Genomic DNA, 18,763 nt, shown 5'->3' on the forward strand with positions numbered 1-18,763 from the left:
TTCTCAAGGACCCTCCTATAATTTCTTCACATCTGTAGCCTGACAGACCCTGTGCGGTCAATCTTTTCAAAAAGCAGGAAATACAGTCATCAAATTCTTTGCTTCTTGTCCTCCTAGCCACTCAGCGTCCACACTCAACATTCCGTCAGCTCCTCCATTCTGCCAGCTCTGTGACAGCAGCACCCAGCGAGGCACCTCCGTTTCTGCGTCAATGCTAAACCTCTGATGATCGTCCAGACGCGTGCGCTCCTGGGATCATCAGATCCACCGGCCCAGACAAGACCAAGAAACTCTGCTCGCAGAACGTTAGTGGGTGGCCAGGCGTCTCCGGTCAGCACCTGCCAGATGCAGACTCAACCTCCCCCAGGGAAATGGCGGGAAGTCACAGCCCTTCCGGGTGCAGCAGAGGGGAGAGGCCCACGCACGGCGAGGCTGGGAGCCCACGCTGCACATCGGGTTTCTCTGTGCCCTTCTAGCACTTTCCCCTTCGCCACTTCTAAGCTCAGACACTGCAACAGTCCCCAAATTAAACAGTAAAACCGCAGACACGCCCAGCCAGCCTCGGGGACCACCCAGACACCCGGGGGCCCCTTCAGCTCCTCGCAGAGGGTGCTGCCTGCTCACCTGATGTTTTCCAGGGCGTTGGTTATCTGCTGCTGCTCAATGTCATAGAGCTTGACCTTGAAGCCTCCGCTGGCAAACAGCATGGCCCAGCTTCGCCCAATGAGCCCACTGAGGGTAAGAAAGCAAAGAAAGGAGTCACATGAACTTAACCAATAGCAGCGTTTGCATTTGTACCCCAGAACTCTTTCATTATGCAACACTCCAAAATAAATTATTTTAAACATGAAATTATTCAGCATTCTCATCTTCAGATAGTTTTTTTTTTTTTAAGATTTATTTTTTATTGGAAAGGCGGATATACAGAGAGGAGAGACAGAGAGGAAGATCTTCCGTCCGATGATTCACTCCCCAAGTGAGTGCAATGGCCGATGCTATGCCAATCCGAAGCCAGGAGCCTCTTCCGGGTCTCCCACGCGGGTGCAGGGTCCCAAAGCTTTGGGCCATCCTCAACTGCTTTCCCAGGCCACAGGCAGGGAACTGGATGGGAAGCTGGACCGCCGGGATAGAACCGGCGCCCATATGGGATCCCAGGCGTGCAATTAAACCTTTTGCTAATGCCATTGATGATTTCAACACTTATCTGGTTCCCCCTTGGTGTGCCTGCCACAGGAAGCCCACGCACATGGCAGGTGTTGATCACGCACTGGGACATTAGGACAGAAATCAAGGTGTAACGGGTGTCCTGGCGGCAAAAGGCACTGGACCACTGTCTTAGGCAAGTCACATACCACGAGTTGAGTGGCCCTCGACACCCACAGGTTCTGTGTCTGCTGATTCAACCAATGGCGGGAAATATTAGGCAACAATTGTGCCTGCAACTAAACGCACACGGACTTTTGTCCTTCCCAACAGTCCCGGAGGATGGTACAGACGCCACTTACACAGCAGCGCTTACACGGTAGGCAGCTCCCTGAGGCATCCAGAGGGGAATCTGTACGGAGGAGAACTGCACAGGCTCCGTGAAAATGCTACGCTATCCCTGTACAGTGGAGCACCCTCAGATGTTGGTATATCCACAGGGATTCTGAAACCAGACACATCCAGGGCAGCTGTATCTCCCCGTCCCCAAACCTAACACCATCACGAGTGAGCACAGATGTGGGGTCAGGCACCACGGAACAGTTAACCCTCAGGGCAACTCGGCAAGCTAAGTAATGCTGTGATTTGCATCTCAAGCCTGGGGAAACCGTGACACATGTCCTATAGAGCTGTGTGGGGACTGATGACGCCCAGGAACCTGCCTCTTGAGCCTTAGCCACTAAACTTGAACTCTTAGCAACTAAACTGCACCTGCTACTTCAGCCTTACTGGAAAATGGAAACAAAAAAGAATCCCAGTTAACACAGGGTTGTTCCAACGGTTAAAAACAAATGTGCAGGGATCAGCACGATGGCTCAATAGACTAATCCTTCCCCTTTAAGCTCCAGGATCCCATAAGGGCACCGGTTCATGTCCTCGCTGCTCCATTTCCCATCCAGCTCCCTGCTTATGGCCTGGAAAAGCAGCAGAGAATGGCCCAAAGCCTTGGGACCCTGCATCCACATGGCAGACCTAGAAGAGACTGTTGGCATCAAATTAGTTCAATTCTGGTCGTTGTGATCACAAGGGGAGTGATGGATGGAAGATGTGTGTGTGTGTGTGTGTGTGTGTGTGTGTGTGTGTGTAGATCTGCCTTTCAAAAACAAATTAATTAATAAGTCTTAAAAATTAAAAAAAATGTGCAGAACACACCTGGAGCCCACATCCTGACTTCTTACCAAAGGACCTAAACTACTCGGGGAAATGGCCAAGTCACATTAAACCATGAGACACAAGAGGAGCTTAGAGGCGCTGGGAGCACCAGAAAGTAATGGGATGCTCAAAGATAAATCAACCCAACAATCCTATATCACAGCGGCCCTATTAAAAGCAGGCTGGGGCCCGGCGCGGTGGCGCAAGTGGTTAAGGTCCTCACCTTGCACGCCCGGGATCCCATATGGGCGCCGGTTCTATCCCGGCAGCCCCACTTCCCTTCCAGCTCCCTGCCTGTGGCCTGGGAAAGCAGTCGAGGACGGCCCAAAGCTTTGGGACCCTGCACCCACGTGGGAGACCCGGAAGAGGTTCCTGGCTTCGGATTGGCATAGCATCGGCCGTTGCGCTCACTTGGGGAGTGAATCATCGGATGGAAGATCTTCCTCTCTGTCTCTCCTCTCTGTATATCCGCCTTTCCAATGAAAAAATAATAAAAATAAATCTTTTTTTTTTTTTTTAAAAAAGCAGGCTGGCTAGAGTCCACTGGACCTGGCCAAAGCTGACTTACACCACAAAGCAAACACAGCAACACCAGAACATCACATCGAGTATGGCGTACATCTGTCCATGAGTCCATGCCGATACAAATAAATGCTTGAATAGACCAGAGCAGACTTCCAGACATCTTCATGCGGCTGTTCTGCTCCCCAACGAGGTTGACTAGACTGGGGAAGGTTGAGAAATGAGGGAAAGTGGACAAGACGCTGCACCCAATCTCCTCTGAAAAGAGGGGAGAGGAGGAGAGAGCCACGGCCGGTACCACATCAGTACTGGCCACCCAGTGTCATTCAAGGTCCCTGCTGTGGACCATGTTCCAAGGGTGCTGCTTAAGTGCTTCTGATAGTTCTGAGAGGCGGTTGCTTTTGTTGTTCCAAGGTTGAGGAAATCCTGCCAAGATTCATCGGCTGACATAATCCACCTTAGAATCTTCACTCACCCAGACACTTGCTGTCAAAGCTTGACCAGGAGAGCTGTCTAATTTGTTCCGCCCTCCACGGTACTAGGCATCTGCAGGCCTCAGTGAAATGTTTGTCGTGTCCTCCACGTACATCTGGGCATGCCGTCCACTGCACAGCCTTCAACAACTGAGGAGACCCAGTTTTGACCCGTGCACTCCACAGTCAGACGACAGATCCTATGATTCTCCCTGTGGTTGGAGCTCTGAGTCCAGCGGTCCAGTTGGTAGCATCCTCCCAAGAAACCTCACCAGAGGTGACCCCAGACCTGACTCCTATGTGTACCAGCCAGTGCATGGCCCAGCTCAGTCCATCACCCACAGCAGTCTACACACACACACACACTGGTGGTTGTAGTTGCTTAGTCAGGTCTGTCCACAGTCCCATCTCTTACACAAACCAATGGTGTTGCAGGCCAGACCATCCCTGTCCGCCATACCCTTGGCACTCATGTACATCAGCTGCAACAGCAGCCTAATGGCAGTGATCCCCAAGTAACCCCACTAAGTCTGCCCCCAGCTCTGGTTCCTGTACAACAGACTGGCCCAGTCTGTCCCACACCCCATTCAGCTCTTGTACACATCAATGAGTCTAGCTCAGCCCAATTGACTCCACTATCCAGCTCACACTCATGCCAGCGGGTACTACCACCTGTCTAGCCAGGCCCTTCCCCAACCCCGGTTCTCATGTTCACCAATGCGAGCTGCAGCCCAACAGAGAGGTGCCACAGTTTCCCTACTGAGCCCATTTACAGTCCTGAATCTTCTACTTCCCAGGTGGTTCTGCAGTCTAGCTTGACAAGATCTGCCCCTAGTCCTAGCACTTGCCAGCCGATGCTGCAGCACAGCCCACCCAGCCTGCCCTTACTCTGGTTCATGCATGCACCAATGTGTACATTCAGTTAGCCCAGCCTGGCTCTCCCCCAACCCAGTTCTCATGCCGGCCAGCAGGTGTTGTAGCCCTGTGCCTGGCCTACTCTGCCCTCAGTCCCAATTTTCACCCTCGCCAGTGGGAGCAGTGGCCCGGCAGGGGAGCCCATGCTGCCTCCTTATCAGGCTCGCACCCCTCCCTCCAAGTCTCATGTGTGCTAGTGGGTGCTGCAGCCCAGACTGGCATGGCCCACATGGGTGGAGCTACCTTGCCTGGCCTGAATCACATGCTTACCAGCAGAAACTACGGACCACCAAGTTCCCACACTTGGGTGTGCCTGTGGGCCCTGCAACCTAGACTAGCCCAGCCTATTCCCAACCCCAGTATCCAGGAGTGTTGGAGGATTCCATGGTCTTGCCTAGCTCAGCCCATCACCACCCCCAGCTCTTCAGCAAAGCAGTGGAAATTGCAGTTCCACAGGAGTGGACCCACATATCCTCTACAGAGTCTGCCCCCAGAACTGATTCTCTCATATGGTGGTTAGTGTCATGACCCAACCTAACATCACCCATCCCCTATACCAACTGTCACTGTCAGGTACTGTGATCTAATCATGCCAGCTATGCCCCCAGCCCTAGCTTTAGTGTGCACTGGTGAGCAGTGGTCAGCGGTAGTCAATGCTAACTAGCCTAGCTCAGGTCTCCTATGTGGGTTGGTGCACTGGTCTGACCCCTATTGTCAGGAAATCTCCTCCATTCCCCCTCCAATCCATTTGGTCTCGGCCCCCTCACCTACCTACAGTCCCTGTGCCCCAACCCAGTCTCTGAAGCCCCGTCTTCCAGTCTGGTGGTGTGCTGGCCCAGAGCTCTGCCTGCCCACTAGGGTCCCAAGCTGCTGGCATGTGTGCTGCCCTGGGACCTCACCCCTCCACGCACTCTGGTTCATAGCCCATTCAAAGTCCTCCAGGCCTGATCCACCAGCACACTGCAGCTGCCTGTTAATCTAGGACACTTCCCTCCCCTCCTGGGACCAAGCACATGGAGAAACCCCAGGCTCACTCTGGCTGTCTCAGCTTGACCCCCATGTCTCCACATGCCCCACTGGCACTATTCCTTCCCTAGGCCTCCTGGGAACCCGCAGCTCTGGACCCCCATGCACCCATGCACTCATGCACCCATGCACCCATGGCGGGCACAATGGCAGTGGCTGGCACCCACAGCGGTCACAATCCCCCCACATATCTTTTAAAAACTTAGAATAGGTAACTATGTTGATATGCTGGTATAGTTAACACAAATTTGGCATCAGCCAGGCCCAGAATGCCTGCCGGCTATCAGCTGCTTTTCTCCCAGGAGTGTAACACTGGCTGAGGTACAATACAACCTGGGCAGTTGCCTACAGCTGGGGATTAACATTTTTTTTTTCAACTGTTAATGTCACTGAAAACAAGGAAAGTCTGAGTAACCATCACCATCCAGAGGAATCCAGCCGAGATCCTGAGACAGAAAACAAAACACAAGTCAGGGCCCGGCAGCGTGGCCTAGCGGCTAAAGTCCTCGCCTTGAACACACTGGGATCCCATATGGGTGCCAGTTCTAATCCTGGCAGCTCCACTTCCCATCCAGCTCCCTGCTAGTGGCCTGGGAAAGCAGTCGAGGACGGCCCAAAGCTTTGGGACCCTGCACCCACGTGGGAGACCCGGAAGAAGTTCCTGGATCCTGGCTTCGGATTGGCATAGCACCGGCCGTTGTGCTCACTTGGGGAATGAATCATCGGATGGAAGATCTTCCTCTCTGTTTCTCCTCCTCTCTGTATATCTGACTTTCCAATTAAAAAAAAATCTTAAAAAAAAAACATACAAGCTAAAAACTGTGAGTTTGAATCAAGTATGGCTGCGACTATACAATAAGGCGCTGACTCATTAGCAACTTCTAATATTATTATTAGTTACCAATATTATTTTGAGAGGTAACATGTTAATAAGAGGGGAAACAAACCCAGGCAGTGTTGTTTGTGGTGGTCTCTGTGCTAGCATTAGTTTTTCTGTAAATGTAAATTCTATCTACAAAATAAAGTGTTTTTTTTAATGAATATATGTAACCACAATTATATTCCAAACCCAACAAAAGTGAAAATTTATGTCCATGCATACCTTGTACATGAAAAGTATATAGTAGCTTTCTTCATAATAGCTAATAGGAAATAACCCAAATGGCCATCCACTGATACGACAGATAAATAGAATGTGGCATATCCACACTCCAGCTAGGAAGACAATCTGATCATCGCTACATGGGTGAATGTTGAAAGCATCAAGTTAGGCGAAAGTCGTGGACACAGGCCACACATTGCTGGAAAGGTACAGAATAAGTAACTCCGTGAGACAGGAAGCAGACGTGGGACTGCCCAAGATCGGGCGTTAGAGGAACGGGGAGTAACTGTCACTCTGGAGGCTAAAAATGCTCCAAATCTGACTGCAGGGACAGGCACACAGCACAGGGAATACCCCCAAATCATTAACACATACAGACGTCCCTAAGTCTTTGAAATGGGTGCGTCACATCTAAAAATATATAAACGTATGAGAACATGCTTTAAAAATCAAGTCCATGGGCCTGGCGCAGTAGTCTAGTGGATAAAGTCTTTTCCTTGCATACCCAGGATCCCATATGGGCGCCGGTTCGTGTCCCAGGAGCTCCACTGCCTTTCCAGCTCTCTGATGTGGCCTGGGAAGCAGTCAAGGACCACCCAAAGCCTTGGGACCCTGCACCCTGTGGGACACCTGGAAGAAGATCCAGGCTCCTGGCTTCTGGCTTTGGAACAGCTCCAGCCATTGTGGCCACTTGGGGAGTGAATCAGTAGGTGGAAGATCTTTCTGTCTCTCCTTCTTGCTGTGAATCTGCATTTCCAATAAAAACAAGTAAATCTTAAAGAAAAAATTAACTCCTGCCACACACACACACACACGAAGCAATAACGAGATTTGGTTCACTAGAGGGGAAAGAGGGGACACAAACCACACTGGCTGCTGAGGAGGCAGTGACAACAAAGAACTGCTGGTCCATTCAGCCTCTTAAATGGTCAGCAAGAATGCCAACTCAGCCTTTACACAGAAACACAGCTGTCACCTGACTCCACTTGGAGGACAGCATGCCAAGCAAAATAAGCAAGTCACAAAAGGACAAATACTATGTGATTCCTCTTACATAAGACGCCTGGAAAAGTCAAGTTCATAGAAAGTAGGATGCTGGGCGCCAGTGGGGGAAGGAAATGAGGAGCTGTTATTCAATGGGTACAGAGTTTCAATTTTGCAAGATGAAAAAGTTCGCGAAATTGGTTGCACAATGATGTGAATGTCCTTAACACTATTGAACTGTAAACTTACAAAGGTAGCACATTTTTAGTGTAATTTACCGCAATTACACATTTTTTTAAGATTAACTTGTTTTATTTGAAAAACAGAGTTGGGCCCGGCGCGGTGGCGCAAGTGGTTAAAGGTCCTCACCTTGCACGCCCGGGATCCCATATGGGCGCCCGTTCTAATCCCGGCAGCCCTGCTTCCCATCCAGCTCCCTGCCTGTGGCCTGGGAAAGCAGTCGAGGACGGCCCAAAGCTCTGGGACCCTGCACCCGCGTGGGAGACCCGGAAGAGGCTCCTGGCTTCGGATCGGCATAGTATCGGCCGCTGCGCTCACTTGGGGAGTGAATCATCGGACGGAAGATCTTCCTCTCTGTCTCTCCTCTCTGTATATCCGCCTTTCCAATAAAAAAAATAATAAAAATAAATCTTTAAAAAAAAAAGAAAAACAGAGTTACAGAGAAAGAGAGAGAGAAGAGCAGGCAGAGATCCGCCATTGGATGGTTTATTCCCAAGATGGTCACAACGGCTAGAGCTGAGCTGATCCGAAGCCAGGAGCTTCTTCTGGGTCTCCCACCTGGGTGCAGGGGCCCAAGGCTTTGGGCCGTCCTTGACTGCTTTCCCAGGCTATATAAGCAGGGAGCTGGATGGGAAGTGGACTGGCAGAGACTCAAATCAGCACCCATTCGGGATGCTGGCACTGTAGGCAGCAGCTTTATCTGTTATAACACAGCACTGACCCCACACATTTTTTTTAATTTAATAAACATTAACTTATCCTGCAAAAGGTTGAGTTTGAGTTTGGATAACATTTGCCCACTCCACCAGATGGCAACTGGATAGATACCTTTTACTGCATTAGAAAATCTGCTTTTTAGATTTATTCGAAAGGCACAGTGACAAAATGAAAGGGCGTAGCAGAGGGATCCTCCATCCACTGGATCTCTCCCCAGATTGCCACAGTGGCCAGGGCTGGGCCAGGCTGAAGCCAGAAGCTCCATCTATCTCCGACACGGGGGACAGTGGTCCAAGGAGCTGGGCCATCTTCTGTTGCTTTCCAGGATCATTAGCAGGGAGCTGGATTAGAAGTGGAGAAGCCGGGCCCGGCGCGATAGCCTAATGATTAAGGTCCTTGCCTTGAACGCACTGGGATCCCACATGGGCACCGGTTCTAATCCTGGCAGCTCCACTTCCCATCCAGCTCCCTGCTAGCGGCCTGGGAAAGCAGTCGAGGATGGCCCAAAGCCTTGGGACCCCGCACCCGTGTGGGAATCCTGGAAGGAAGTTCCTGGCTCCTGGCTTCGGATCAGCGCAGCACCGGCCGTTGTGCTCACTTGGGGAGTGAATCATCGGATGGACGATCTTCCTCTCTGTCTCTCTTCCTCTCTGTACATCTGCCTTTCCAATAAAATAAATAAATCTTTAAAAAAAAAAAAAGTGGAGAAGCCAGGACTTGAAAACACTCTAATTCGGGAAACTGGCATTGCAAGTGGTGGCTTCATGTTCTACACCACAACATCAGCAAAAAAAACTTTTATTTTTTAAGATTTACTTATTAATTTGAAAAAGTCACAGTTATAGAAACAGAGGGAAAGAGAGAGATCTTTTAGCAGTTCACTCCCTACATGGTTACAATAGCCAGGAACAGGTTGCTGGGAGCTTCTTCCAGGTCTCCCGCACTGGCAACAGGGACCCAGCCAACTTTTTCTGCATTTCCCATAGGAATACCGGTGATGCAGGCGCCAGCCAGCTTTACCTACCAGGCCAAAAAACTGGCCCTCAAAACATATTTTTCTACATTCTCCCAATCTCAGTTTTGATGGTCCGTCTGTTTGTATTCCTGGAGTTTGGGTCTCAAGGGCAACCTTGGTCCCCCAGTAGGCTATCTTCTGAAGGCAGTTTTATCCCCCTCTGGCCCCATTTTAATAAGATGGGGCAAGGGACAAATGCAAGACCTTGCTACCACCCTTAATTTCTCAAGCCTGGAAGCTAACATGTTTGCTGTGAACTGCTGGATTGCTCATAATGGGTATCAAAGTACATTAATGAAAAACACGGTGAAGTTTGTCCAAGTGCATGGGTCTGGGAGAGCAATGCCCATCAGGCAGCATGAATTTGGTTTTTGTTTGTTCACTGGAGTCATTGGGTCTAGCGAGGTCCCTTATCTTTGACCCAGGAGTGGCAGGTCCTCTGGGTGCACACAGGAACCAGTGGCGGGGCAGCTTCTTGCCTTGGAAGCTGCTGGACCACCCCATGTGGTGGTGGCCCACTGCAGTAACAGAACGAGCTGTTTTGGAAAGGGGGCCAGAAGAGTGGGGACAGGGCGGAGTGTAATGACTCAGCTTCTGTCTGCCTTTTATCCACAGCTACAACTTCAGCCTCAAGCAGAGCCCACTGTTGCCAGCAGCCTGGGCTCTGGTGGAACCAGCAACATGCCACAGAGGATGTTTCAGCCCCCATTCCCCCACCGCATGTCAGGGGGTCAGGTCCTACAGCAGGTGAACTCAATAGCTTCTACTCAAACTCCTTATCAGGGATTCACTTCAATGCCATAGCTAACAGCAGTGAAATCATTCACAATTATGCAACATGCTGTGTACACAGTATATCCATATGAATTTTTTATTTCTCAGAACTCTGGACTCATGCTGATCAACCAGGTAGACTCTAGGTTATAGCACGTACACTCTAGAGCTTAGTTCAACAGTATCAGATACAGCTCCAGGTCTCTCTCTCTCTCTCTCTCTCTCTCTCCCTCCCCTCTCCCTCTCTCAGGGTTGTAGAAAGCCACCTGCAAACTTTTAACTTTTTGAGTTCAAAGGCCAAAGAACATAATGTGTGCTCCCAAATGGCCAGCTATGGACTTCAAAATATTGTTCCCCCTGTGGACATTCCATAGAGTCCAACCATTGAGTGATTTCTTTCTAACCATAAAAATGCACTAATGCAGCCTAACTCTGGGATGAAAAATAGCTGCAGTGTAGAGGTTACAGGAGTGGGTTCACTCTGTGATGTTTAAAACACCTATACTCTTAACGATTTCTACATTTCACAGCACATACGTTAAATCCATAAATGCATTTCTATTTTCTCTCCGTCTCTCCCTCTCTTTCAAACACTAATACTAAGGAAATACCCCAACCCCACAAAATGACCCATGTCATCCACACCTATGAAAGCTTTCAGCCACATCTAATCGAGCACCTGACGCTACAATAGGTGTTTCTGAGTCCTGAGTCACCACACATCCTGTCCCTGCCACACAGTGGGAAGGAAGAGGGTCTGGAGCTGAAGATTCCAGGTGAGGGGAATGGGAGGTGCTTGGAGGTTATCAAAGCCAGAAGGGTGGGGAGCCTGGATTGATCTATAAAAGCCAAAGGTCAAAGACCTGTTACACAGGAGTGTGAAATGAGTCCCACTCGCTAAGCAAACCTCCCACAATTTCCCAAGGAGACTGTATGGCAAGGTGAGCAACAGAGAGAGAGAGAGAGAGAGAGAGAAGGAGGCTCTCTGAAGACCTGTTTTCTTGGTCAACAGAAGTTGTATCGTTGCTTGAACCAGCCTTGTCCCATATGTCCCATATGATCAAGGGGTTACAGAGCAAACAAAAAGAGGATTGCTCAAGCAAATATACATGGGTTTGGAAGATTCAATGCAATATATACGCATATATATGTATGCCATTTTATGCCAAAAATTACACATTAATTACCTGTGGAAATAGTGTATTTTAAGTATGCAAGCAAATATAATTACACCTACTTTTTTTTGTTTCTATTTTTACATTTTGAAAGGCAGCAAAGTCTGAGAGAGCTCCCATCCGCTGGCTCACTGTTCCAATGCTGTTACTACAGGGCTGGGTCAGACTCTGGGAACCAGGAACTCAACCCAGGTCTCCCACATGGTGGGCAATTTCTTCCTCTTAAGAAAAAAAAAAAAAAAAAAAAAAACTTCTTTGAAAATCTTTCTTGAAAATCTTTCTTTCTTAAGGATTTATTTATTTTTATTGGAAAGGCAGGTTTACAGAGAGGAGAGACAGAGAAGAAGATCTTCCATCCGCTGGTTCAATCCCCAAGTGGCCACAATGGCCGGAGCTGAACTGATCCAAAGCCAGAAGCTTCTTCCAGGTGTCCCACTTGAGTGTAGGGTCTCAAGGCTTTGGGCCGTCCTTGACTGCTTCCCCAGGCCACAAGCTGGGAGCTGGAAAAGGAAGTGGAGCAGCGGGGACACCAACTGGAGTCCATTCGGGATCCTGGCACATGCAATGCGAGAACTTTATCCACTAGGTTATCACACCAGCCCGCCTCCCCCACAATTTTTTTTTTTTTTTTTTTTTACTTATTTGCTTGTTTGTAAGGCAGAGTTCTAAAGAAGAGAAGAGTCAAGAAATCTTCAAGCTGCTGGTTCACTCCCTAGACGGCCACAAAGGCCAGAGATGGAGCCAGCAGTTTCAGGTCTCCCAGAGGGTGCAGGTGCCAAACACTTGGCACCCACTATTTTTCTCAGGCACATTAGCAGGCAAATTTCATGATCCATACAACACAATAAGAGCCAGCGATGTGGGCATTTAAAGTTCTCAGCATCCTGACTACCCTGGCAGGCCTCAAGCCTCTGAATTCATCAGCTTTAATCATTACCAAAAAGTAAGGCAAATGGTCATTTATTTCATTTCTGAATATCAGCAAAAGGTACACAAGAGTTGCGCTTTAGGGCCCGGCAGCGTGGCCTAGCGGCTAAAGTCCTCGCCTTGAACGAACTGGGATCCCATATGGACGCCGGTTCTAATCCTGGCAGCTGCACTTCCCATCCAGCTCCCTGCTTGTGGCCTGGGAAAGCAGTCGAGGACGGCCCAAAGCTTTGGGACCCTGCACCCACATGGGAGACCTGGAAGAAGTTCCTGGATCCTGGCTTCGGATCGGCACAGCATCGGCCGTTGCACTCACTTGGGGAATGAATCATCTTCCTCCCTGTCTCTGCCCCTCTCTGTATATCTGCCTTGCCAATAAAATAAATAAATCTTTAAAAAAAAAAAAAAGAGTTGCGCTTTAATGAATGCCACTACGCTTTTGATTAATCCACTCTAGATGCATTGCTTTTCAACTGATTTGTTCGACAGAGGGACTCTCATTCTGCTGGTTCATTCCCCAAATGCCCCTAATGGTCAGGGCTGGGACAGGAAAATGGGAACTCTAACCAGGTTTCCTATGTGGGTAGGAGGAAAGCAGGCAGACTCCGGCACCATGTGCTGGTGCTCCATGAGAGGGAAGAGGAAGGGCTGAACCACTGGGCTACACACGGAGCCCCGGATGCTTTGAAAAGTACCTTCCCGGGCTACGGCTACTTACTCACTGCGCAAAATTTCCTATACGCTTGATCTAAGTCATCTATGGAAAAACTTGCCAGGAAGACCTACTAAATATTTCCTAGGAAAATCACATTTAAATTTGAGCCCAGACACAACCACAGCAGTGTGTGTGTGTCTGTGTGTGAATGGAAAACTGTCAGGAAATTTTGCCATATAGCACTATAAAGCAACCTCATGCCTCAGGGAGTTTCTTATATAAAATGTATATAGTCACTCCAAAGTGAAACTTTGCACTCACAAAAAGGATACTCCGGTTTATGGGATGTCTCGCTTGATACAAGACAAAACCGAACCCCTACTGTATCCTTGTTTAAATACATAGGCATGCCATCTGGTGACAAAACAGTCCCCAAGGTAGAATTTCTCTGCAGTTCTGTGCAGGAGTTGCGACAGAGGGGAGGACCTCAAGCAGGAGCAAGTGTCTTGAGAAGGGCATGGGCGAACGGGCAGCAGCAACCTGCAAATGGCCCTCCTCCCAGACAGCTGTCCCTGTTAGACCAGCTGAGGCCTAAACGTGGGCAGACCCATATACACACACATAGATACTCCGGCTTGAGAACACCGCTCCAAGGCAAGGTTGTCTTCGCGACACCCCAGTCCGTGACAAGGCCTTCCCTCCTCTTGCTCTCACTGGCCTACAGGCAAGGCTTTCTCTCCCCTAAAGCTCCTTGCGTCCCAGGCAACAATGCCAAATGCCTTGAGGAGTGAGGCTGGGATAAAATTCACTGACAAGCTGCACCAAGTGTTTTCCAGAGGGAATCTACAAACTGACATTGACAGGGGAGAAACACTCAATGGGTTCTAAGCGAAGAGACTGACACTTAGACCAATTCAGGGTTTAATTCACGCCCCAAGCACCCCTTGTTCAAGAGACAGCCCTTTGGCACCAGGGGCTGACACCTGCATGACCCTAGAGGCGGAGCTGGGTTTCCGTGGAGGCACCCAGGGGAGTGGGCACACAGCACGGTCACAAACCAAGGCACGGTGTCGTTCCTGGGGTCCCTGCGTTGTGCCCACCATACGCTACTTCCTTATCAACCCCTGCCCAAGGAATCAGAGATAAACTGCCAATCGCAGCCCCTCCTCTGCAGGCTGACCCACCCACTGCCAGAGAACTGTGCAATCCAAACAGACATCGACTTGCCACTGATCCGGCACAGGCCGAGTGCTACGGCAAGGCACAACGGAAAACAAACTCCAGCCCTTGACCTTCATAACTCAAATCCAAGACAAGCCTGATTACTGCAACGGGAGCAAAGTGCACTCTTTACTCCCTCACTACTTGGCCACGAGCTCCCTTGGGTCTGTAAAGGTCAAGGTGCAGTTAACCCCACTGCTGACCAAGCTGACAAGCCTCCCACGGCCCTGCAACATTGGGCTCTAAAGGAAAAACCCTGACGTTGGAAATGACCCTCAAACAGGGCTGCAAATGATGGGGGGAGGAGGAGAATGGGGAGGCACTCAAGCCAACACCTCACATTTTTTAAAAAGAAGACTTTATTTATTTGTAAGCCAGCATCATACAAAGAGAGGGAGGGAGAGTTGGGTCTTCCATGCCTTCGGTTCGCTCCCCAGGAGGCTGCAATGGCCAGATGTAAGTCTGGGGCTTCATCCGGGTCTCCCACGCAGGTGGAGGGTCCCAAGGGTCTGGCCTGTCCTCTACTACTTTTCCAGGCACATTAACAGGGCGCCGGATGGGAAGTGGAGCAGCCAGGACTCGAACCGGTATCAGCTGGAGCTTACACGGCTAGGCCACAATACCAGCCCGAATATGGTGCTTTGAAATATCAATAGCAAGTAGTAACCGTTCAATAGATTGCTGCCATAGGTAATCAATGGAAAGCTCCGCAAAACCGTTCGTTTTGAAAAATGAAAATAGCGAAAGTTCTAAGAGTGGGGATGGAAGCAACCGAAGCCAGTCGAGAAATAGCAGAGAGCAAATCGTGACCTCCTGGCCGTATTCGCCGGCTCCAGCTTTTCCCGGTGTGGTCACAAACACCTGCAGGACTTCCTGGGAACCCCATGCCCAACAGACCCGCGACGTGCGGGTCCCCAGGGCGTGCACCTGTTTCCCTGCACGCTCCTAGTCCCCTCATCTCACCGCGAGCTGGGGAAACTGCTTAAGCTCCGTTTTCTTATTCGTAAACTGGGAATTAGGGCACAGTTCCTGAAGGCCGGATGTCACAATCCGCCTCGCTCCTACGTAATGCCGAGCATGTTCAAACGGCCTTGCTGGCAGCCCCAACATCATTCCACAGGTTCCACGAAAGCAGAGCCACTGCAGCTTGCACCAAGCGAAACAAGAAGCAACTTTGCAAGGAGCTTCCACCTGCAAAACCCACCGCTGATCCGCCAGACGCTGGCCCGGGGCCACGCCAGCTCTGCCTGTGTAGCAGGAACCCCAGGGGCGCAAGCGGGGAGGCCGAGAGACTCTGCTCCCACCGCGCTCAGGAACAAGATGGGCGCCCACCCACTCGCGGGGCACCGCGTCCTCGGCGACTCCCCGAGGCTCCGCGGGCAGCGGCTGGGAGCTCTTTACCTGCCAACGATCAGCACCTCGCTGCCCGCTGTGGACGCCATGGCGCGGCGTCAGGCTGGGCCCGGACACGGTACCGCGAGCGCGAAAACTAAGCGCGGAGCCGGGTGTCAGGCGCGCAGCTGCGCTGGGGCCGGCGGGGCTGGCGGGCACTAGGGACAGGGTGGAGGGCGTGCTCCTGGCCCATTGGCTCCGCGGGCGCCGGGGGTGGACCCGGGCCGCTGGAGAGGCGGGGCGCACGCTGGGCTGGGCGGATGCGCCCAGGGACACTCCCCGGCCGCGGGCTGCGTGGCAGAGCCCTTGAGCACAAACGCGAAAGCACGCCAGAAAAGCTACCCGAGAACTGCCACTGTGGAAGGTGCAGGCGCCCCTGCGCACCCCGCAAGCGCAGGCATGAACGACGCGCTGGGCTCACATCAGGGGTGCCGCCCGATTCCCGGGAGAACTGAGGCCTGGGACCTGCGGGGAGGAGGGGAGGCAGAGAAGCACACGTGCCGTGAGCACGCGCGCCCTACTTCCTCCTTCCCGAGGCTGACCAGACAGAGGAAATGAAGCGGGGCGCGGCCAGCCAGACCCAGAGCACGACGTGTAGGCGCGCGCTGGAGGGAAACGTGCCAGGTTGCCCGCTGCCCCCGGCCTAGCAAAAACTATGATGAACTGAGCTCTTCCTGTTGCGTGTATCCCCGTCAGAAACCGGGAAAGAGAAGGCTTAGAGGAAGGGGGTTAGACTTTGAAGGAAATGCCACAAATTGTCAGTAAACTTTAAATGCATCAACCCTTTTTTAAGGGAAATAAGATAAGTAACAGAAGAGTCACGCACTCTTCTCCCACCTCCCCAAGGCCTTTACATTTGTCAAAGCCCTTTATGCAAGTGAATGGAAAGAAAGAGTAACTTTTCTATTTTATCATTTATGTATGTCAGTGTCCTTTATAATGTCCATGGAAGAGGCTGGCAGGGGGTGCCGTCGGCTAATCCTCAGCCCAGTGGCGCCAGCGACGCATAGAGGCGCGATTCTTGTCCCAGGGGCTCCACTTCTGGGCCGGGTCCCTGCTGATGGCCTGGGAAAGCAGAGGGGGATGGCCCAAGGCCTCGGGGCGCTGCACCCACGTGGGAGATCCGGAGTAAGCTGACTGCTGGCTTCAGAGCGGCTGAAGTTTTGCAGCCGTTTTGGGAGTGAGCCAACGGATAGAAGAGATGTGTGTGTGTGTGTGTGTGTGTGTGTGTGTGTGCGCGCGCGCGCCTTCTCTTGAAATATGGCTTCAAATAAAAATAAAATGAATCTTTAGAAAAAAGAATCTCTAGTTGTATAGCAGCTACTTGGGTTAATGCGCTACAGCTGACCAATGCAGATCCTGAGATGTATCAGTGTTTGCTCAAGGAACTAGGATCCTGTAACATGGAGAAACAAAGAAGTTTATTTTGGTACAATTTTTTTAAAGCCCATAAACACGAGGACTCCCCCCCCCCAAAAAAAAGTCATTAAAATCTTATGAAAAACAATGCACAGCTCCAAAAGATTTCAAGCCACGTGAGTTTATCTCTTCATTCCATTTCGTAGTACTGAGAGAGGAGTTAGACTGGACAGTAGGCAGTTAGGGCACCCTGGGTCCCCAAGCCATCGTTTTTTCTCAAAGAGAAAGGGGTATTTTCCCCACCATGGCTTGGATTCACCAGAGCACTCTCTCCCGAGACAAGTGCATATTTTAACACGCTTCCCCAAGAGACAAGGGCGATATTAGCATATCAATTTCCCACCTGAAGCCTCAGCCCCATTCTGTCTCTGGCCATTGCCAAGGGGGAGGGCTTCAGACTGACCTCTTTATCATTAAAAAGGGACCAAGGGAGTTGGCCAGTGACACCTTTCTGGCCTTTCGTCCCAAGGCCAGGTACCATGGAAACCAGGAATTTTCTTTGTTTATGGAGAAACATCTTTCAGGGGAAGGTTTAAAAGATGCTTTTCCCCACCATTTTGCTTTTCCTCCTGGCACTATGGCAGGGGGTAAGGGTCCTTTCCATCTCAGAGCCCCCTCCTGTCACTAGGACGGGAGTCTCCTTTCTCAACTTTTCTAATAAATCTTGCTTTAAAACTAAGCTGTGTCCGCACGGAAATTCTTTCCTGAGAGACAAGAATTGAGGTTGCTGCCATATTCGGGGTCAAAAAGCCTACAAGAGTATTATGGGGTGGGAGGCAGTGAGAGACAGATAACTCTCAATTACTAGTTAACTTCCAAATGCCCAAAAAACGTTGCCATCCGGGACATAGGCCTTGCTGGAACCAAAAATTCACCCCAGGTCTCCCCTCTGGGTGGCAGGGACCCAATGACTTGAGCCACAGTGTCTGTCCAGGCTGCAGGTCGGCAGGATGCTGGAATCCGAGCAGAGCTGGGTGTCGTGGAGCCCGGGCACTACAGTGTGGGAAGCAGGCAGGCAGCTAGCTGGTGTCTTACATTCTTGCCCTGGCAGTGGACTAGAGAAGGCCCCTGCCTACTGTTGGGAGAGCAGCCGGCCGTGGGCTCTTGCTTTCCCTGCTCACTTGCTCCCTCGGAGTAGACAAGACTAGAAGGCATCTGTCTCCTGGTGTAGCACTGGCAGGCTGCTACAGTTTCTACTCAGCTCCTTCCCTCTCCCCTCCTCCCCTCTGCCCCTCAGCCCCTCCTTCTCTCCACCCCTCACCCCCACAACATTGTTTTCCTTGGACAACTGTTGGCTTAAAAAGTCAACGCTTCCTCCTGAGGCTCCCTGGCAACAATTGGACAGGTGCTATATGCTTGTAGGCATCCGGCCGAAGCTCTCACTCTCCATCATAATCTCATTTCTATGCAGACACTCCAACCAATGCCAAGACAGTGGACTAGCACCACATCAATCACCGGGGAACCAATAAAAGCACAAAATGGCAGGCACCCATGGCACAGCATAGGCTAAACTTCCACGTGCAGCACCTGCATCCCATCTGGGAATCCCCCCAACTGAACCGCTGGACTCAGAACCCCAACCATGGAGAAAATTGCAGGTTCCATGGTCTGACCGTGGAATGCATGTGTCACAGCTGGGCCGCCTCAGTGGCTTAGAAGAAGCGGTGGACAGCATACCCAGATGCACATGGAGGATATGACAGTGTACTGGAACCTGCGAAGGCCACCTGATAAAAAAACAGAGGAGGGAGGACAGAACAAATCGGTCAACTACCCCAGCAAAACGTTGGCAGTGAACACCTGGGCAAACGGAAACTCTAAGGGGAGAGATTTCATCATGATTAGAGT

General features: G+C 50.9%; 1 protein-coding gene across 1 annotated transcript in view; it reads right to left on the minus strand.

Moving 5' to 3' along the window:
• CRYL1 (crystallin lambda 1) overlaps positions 1-15,629 on the minus strand; it is a 108,398-nt gene extending 92,769 nt beyond the window's left edge. The window contains exons 1-2 of the mRNA XM_040988356.1: positions 15,503-15,629; positions 625-732 (exon numbers count right to left, since the gene is read on the minus strand). Of these exons, the coding sequence (XP_040844290.1) occupies positions 625-732; positions 15,503-15,543 (149 nt within the window). The 5' untranslated portion in view covers positions 15,544-15,629. The remainder of the gene's footprint in view (positions 1-624; positions 733-15,502) is intronic.
• Between the last annotated feature and the right edge of the window lie 3,134 nt (positions 15,630-18,763).

Source organism: Ochotona curzoniae, unplaced genomic scaffold (assembly GCF_017591425.1).
Source record: "Ochotona curzoniae isolate NIBS_2020 unplaced genomic scaffold, NIBS_Ocur_1.0 contig_4838, whole genome shotgun sequence".
In the NCBI taxonomy this organism is placed as follows: domain Eukaryota; kingdom Metazoa; phylum Chordata; class Mammalia; order Lagomorpha; family Ochotonidae; genus Ochotona; species Ochotona curzoniae.